Genomic DNA, 5,785 nt, shown 5'->3' on the forward strand with positions numbered 1-5,785 from the left:
AGAATAACAGAAGGGTTTGCATGAGACAATAATATCGTCGCTGTGAAATGAAACCGGCATATCTGCAAAATGCATGATTTTCACCAGAGCGCTTTAAAGATTTTGCATGTGATATAGACGAATACTGCTTATTGAAGTAGTAGTTGCAAATAAATCTAAAATTGCTTAAATTAAGAGAAATATCTACATATGCCAGTATGACTTTAAAATCAGTGTAATATTTGCTTTTGTGTTACAGTGGCTTCTTCTTTTGGAACCTATTTTAGGTAAAACAAAAGATGAAAAAAAAAAATTTGCTTCACAATTTTTTTTAAACAACAATTAACAAAATATTGCTCTTCCCTTTGCTGGTAACTTCAAAGTTTTACAATTTTTTATAAATATATGAATAAATTGACGGAATTATCCCGGCGGTAACTAACTTTAGGATACCATTTTTCTTCTACTCATCAATGGTAAGTCTCTAGGAATAAGCTTGCATCAGAACAGGATTCACGCTCCCACTGCCCCGTTTATTCCTTTTCGTCACCTCCTCCCAGGGAGATATGATCTGTAGGATGTTTTGAAGTAAAAGTTGCCGTTGTCTTTAATTACTTTAAACATTTGAATGTCCAAAATGGGTAAAATTACTTGGGTGTCCTTTTATATCAAAAAAGCCCTCATGAACCAGGTAAGGGTTGCCACTTTTCTTTGCCGTTTTCATGACCATGGTGCATTGGGAAGGTAATTTTTCTTCGGAGTGCTCTTTTGACTGCCGAAACCCCCTCGTTTTGGGTGTGGCCCTTTACGTTATTGTTGTCTTAAGTTATTGTTGTCCACAACAATTATCGCTTTAAAAGACGACGTCTATTGGACAGTCAGCTTTGTCATTTAAATGTTGCAGATATTTCAGCACACAGCTCCCAACGCGCCTCTTTTTCTCTGTGTCTCATCCCAAGTGTAACAGTTTGCCTGGTTTGCCAATTTGTCGCCCAGTTCAGCAATTGTTAAATTGTAAACGGCTAGCTTTGAAATGCAGTAGTAGGAAGACGCCTCCCCCTGCGGACATGACAACACTGCCTGTAGGTCCTATACTGCTACGACGGTTGAATCTGTGCTTTTCTTGTTATTCTCCTTTTCCAGTCTGGACCAGTCCTTTTCTAGAATATGATTCTCATATTCTATCTTATTTTGTTCCATGTTTTGGTAAATGAGACAAACATCACACTGATCTTTCTTCGGTGTGAAAAAACCTCTGTACTGGTAGTAGCTGATTCCTGCAAGGTTTGACTCCTTTCTTTTTTTGAAAATCTCTGTGAAGTTCGGCGATAGATTTTCCCAGAAACAGACATTTTGGCATATATGCTGGTTTTTTTAGACTGCTATAAACGCTTATGTTTAGTGCAAACCGGATAATCTGCCAATAAGTCATATCTGGGTAATAATAAAAATGTACTATTGTGAGATAATTAAGTTTTACATACATGATGGACGGCTTTCCTCCTTGAAAGTTTTGAAGCGACCGGCGTATTGCGGAATAGATCTGTCTTCTGATAAAAAAATGACGATTCTCGCATAAATGCATACCGGCCCAACGCCATCTGACGGATTTTTATTCAACTATACGATATTCTGGTTCGACATAGAAATAGACCAGAAAAAAAGTAAATTTTTAACACCAACAACTCAATTTTTGCACATATGCCGGTTTGATTTAACAGCGACGATATATGAATGAAGCAAGGAGTATGTTTCAAGACAAGAGTTGTGCAGGGGTTCATCTTCTCTTCATACCCTCGTAGAGAAACGGTGAATTAGTCAGACAGTTACAAACTCTGGTTCATCAAAACTGTTGTAAATAACTACCTACGTAATATATATTTATTTATTTATATCTCACGAAAACGGCGCTATATAAATTAGCCAAATATTATGACTAATGATTATTTTTAAAAGAAAGACAAACATTCCTGTGTTACTAATAACCTGACAATATTTGAAAATACCCTACTACCACCACAGTAAGCGGAAAATTTTGCTTGTATTGTGATGGGGGACTGAGGAGAACACACTACGCCTGGGTGGGACCCAAACGCGATGTCAACTCAGCCACCGACCGTTCTAATTAATGATGCAAATTTATGTTATTTTCTTGTTTTACATTGGAAACATTTCTTTTTTTTGAACTAGAAAGAGTGATAAAACAATTCTTATACTTTGGGCACACTGAAATAATAAACAATTTGTAGCCCTCTCTGGTCTGGAGCTGAAAAATACTTAACCCACGACTCTGTTACGGGCGGCCGATTTCTAGATTCAACTACATATATTAACAAATGGATAACAAACTTTAGAGCATAAGCGACAGGAGGGAATGCTGTCCTTGTTCCACCGATATATCAATATAAGATGCTCCGAGGAACTAGCATTATTGGCCCTTTCGGCAGCAGTATAGTCGGAAAACATTCCAAACGCGCATCCAATATTTGTCTCATGAGAAAGGGGTTGTTACTAAGACTAGTTCTTGAGTTCAACAGCTCGGCTGTGGAACAATTTGCTGGCCCCTGTGTTTCCTCCTTCCCACAACATGGGTCTCTTAACCGCTTCTGTGCCAAGAGCGAGTTAACTCGCATTCTTGGCCTGCTGTGCACAGCTACACTTCTACCTACTGGCATTTAAAAGGTTAAAGACTCTTGTTCACACCTTCCTCTTCTCAAAAAGACCCTCCACACAGCATCCTACAGATAAGTTAATGTAAAAATAGATTTAATTTAATAATAAAGTCAAAGAAAACTTAACATTTTAGGATAATTTATGAATATGTGGGAAAAACTATGATAAATTTTCAATTAATCTTTAACATAACTATTAGTACTATCCGTCTGATCATGCTAAACCTTCCTAGTATGACACATGCTCGTCCTTCTGCCCATTTGCATATCATAATAAAATAACAACACATTTTCTATTAAAAATAAACAAATGTCTTGTATTTTCTCCCATAAAATTATTTTACATATTTGAAAATTTTACAAAGTTATAAAATACTACAAACAGGATGAATATTGAATGTAAGAACAGATCAACAATATTTCTAATAATAAAAAATGTTCCAAACAAAGTTAAGCGCAACATACATTATAATCTATGCGTTCATTTATGTGGGGTTAATTTAATTATTTTATTAAAATATAGTTTATATAAGTTATACTTTGAAATATTAAATCGAATAATTTGTTTAAATACGCATTATGAATATAAATAAATAGTTTTGTTTGCATAAAAACTCCATTCTTTCAAGAGAGACATACAAATACAATATTGGATTGAATCACCACTGATAAAATATGTATTTGTACAATCTTCCTTCAAGCCTTCTTTGAAAAAAAGGAGTTTTTATCCAGACAAAACCATTTATTCACATACTATGCTCTATGAAAGAGCAGATTATGAATTCTTTTAAGTTTACCTTTAATATCACAAATCCTTATGAAATCTTCCACAATTCAGGAAGATAGACAAATTTCACATCAATATCGAAGGATTTCAAAAAGAGAGTAGAAGAAAAAGTAAATATGGGTACTCCTCACTTAAGGTTAGAGGTGAAATTCGTTATAAGCTTTACAATATTCAGACAAATTATTTGTTTGCGCCCGTATAAAAACTTAATTCAAATACAATATTGGTTTGAATCATCGATAACTTGCAAAAAGCGTATTTTAATAAAATAATTAAATTAACGCCATCTATGAACACGTAGATTATAACGACGTCATTCCCGACTAGGTTGTTTTGCGAATTCGTTAATGAATTTATCTATTTTGTTTATTGTGAAAAGGGATGAACAAAACAAACTACACAACATAAAAACACAATCAATAAAAATTAATCTTGTCGAATTCCACTGCACGCTTAATACGCAAAAAATTGTAATCAGCACTTGGATTCAACATAATTACTATGAACAAGAAATAACTATTTGGGAGATGGTAAAAGATGCATTAAATTTCCATTTTTTCTAAATCAAAGTTATGTTTGAAGGTTAGGAAATACGCACAAATTATTCCAAACTTAACACTAAAAACCTATTTTGTGCATGTTTACAAATCCTCGACCTAAATAGTTTTCTTCGTTCGATACTTAAGTTGAAATCAATTGCTGTTTTTTAAAGAGTCTTTGCATGCAGTGGAATTCGAAAAGATTACCAAAAAAAAAAAATTATACATGTACCGATCAAATATTTTTTACGTTTTATTTTATTCTTAAATATGGTCGGTTTAGAGATAGATACAGAAAATTTGACATTTTCAGTGCATGCTGCATCTAGTTCCTGTAATTGTGCGGATAATAACGGAAGGGATAGATGGATACCTCTTATGAGATTCTGTATGGATAGGAATTTATCACAACTAAATTAAACAGTATAAAAGTAGAACCGATAAACGATTATTACCGAACACTCCTAATAGAGTCTTTCACTATTATATTATGTTGTGGAAATATTGTTAACATTGGCCAACGTTTTTGGTGTGAATTACTATTTTAATTTAGACATGTAAAGTAAAACTAGTTTGCGTCAATCAGAGTCAGCTAACGGATCCCTTTCTTCGTGTTGCATTTGACTCAGGTGCATTTTCAAGTTTTCATCGTCGACTAAAACAGCTTGTGTAAGGAATTCACGGTTTTTGCACCCAACGATGGGACATTTTGTCCGCGGTCTCTTCTTGATTAATTCACGAATACTCTTTTCATAGACATGGTTGCAAATTCTGTTCCTGACAGGGGACACAATTTGCTTCTGCGTGATGGCGTCAATATATTGTTCCGTTGCCACAGTTTCTATAATTTCAGATGTTTCTAGTTCTTCATTGTTTTCTACTTCTGTTGTCTTAGTTATGAACCTTTTGTATGTTGGATGGTTCACGGGTTTCGGTTGTTTAGACATCAACTTTTTCAGATTTGTGTCGAAGTTAGTGTCCAACATTGGAATTTGGTCCGATGACAGTCCCGTTACAGATTGCTCCAGCGCCTTCTTGGACACTTGCCTCTGATAATCAAGAACGCAGTATTCTTTGACCAGGGTTTCAAGCTTGTTTAGATGTGCAGGTCTCTCATCGGAATCTAGATATTTTCGAATATTATCAACACAATCGAATAAACTCTCTACGCACTCATTGTGTACTTCTTCGAGATCCGCCATTGTGATTAGCAAAAAAATATATATATCAAACTACGAACAAACGAAAATGAACAAATATAAGTTTCATACGTTTTGAAAAATACAAACGTTGACAATCAAATCAAAACAAAGCAATACCATAGATGACCAATGACCATAGATAATACAGGCGCACTGTCGCGTAGAGATTAGAGATGGTCCGTATTATATACCTGTCCTGGTTACAAGTATTCCTCCGCTGTCACTGGAACCGTGGATAATAATTCTCTGAGGAGCCGGTTATTTTTGGAGCTGGTGAAGTGATGAGAATTATTTTATTCATACAAAGAGTCGCACAGGTGGTAGATACAGTCAGAAATGTCTTGGTGAAAATCGTGAAAGACCACCATTCGGGATCGAAATATTGCTTGAAATGGCTTTAGCCGTATTTGGTGACTGTATGTGAATAGCCAGGAACTTCATCTTCACCTTCCTCTTCTTCATTTTTCCCCTCCCGATACCGAAATAGCTCAAACTCTTTTCATCACAGCTGTATGAAATAAAATTATTTATTTATGATGCGACATAATTGTTTCGAAATAAGCCAAAAAACTAAATATAACAAGGATTTTTTATTTTATTTATTTA

General features: G+C 34.7%; 1 protein-coding gene across 1 annotated transcript; it reads right to left on the reverse strand.

The window, feature by feature from the left end:
• Positions 1-3,038: 3,038 nt before the first annotated feature.
• Positions 3,039-5,284, reverse strand: LOC149425303 (uncharacterized). Its single transcript, XM_089651070.1, has one exon. The coding sequence runs from the start codon at positions 5,177-5,179 to the stop codon at positions 4,556-4,558; it is 624 nt and encodes a 207-aa protein (XP_089507196.1). The 5' UTR covers positions 5,180-5,284; the 3' UTR covers positions 3,039-4,555.
• Between the last annotated feature and the right edge of the window lie 501 nt (positions 5,285-5,785).

This window comes from Hesperophylax consimilis, chromosome 3 (assembly GCF_061612785.1).
Source record: "Hesperophylax consimilis isolate HC1 chromosome 3, BYU_Hcon_1.0, whole genome shotgun sequence".
Lineage (NCBI taxonomy): Eukaryota > Metazoa > Arthropoda > Insecta > Trichoptera > Limnephilidae > Hesperophylax > Hesperophylax consimilis.

Coding starts and splice junctions, on each gene's coding strand:
- LOC149425303 (XM_089651070.1), bottom strand. CDS start 5,179: ATGGCGGATCTCGAAGAAGTACACAATGAGTGCGTAGAGAGTTTATTC.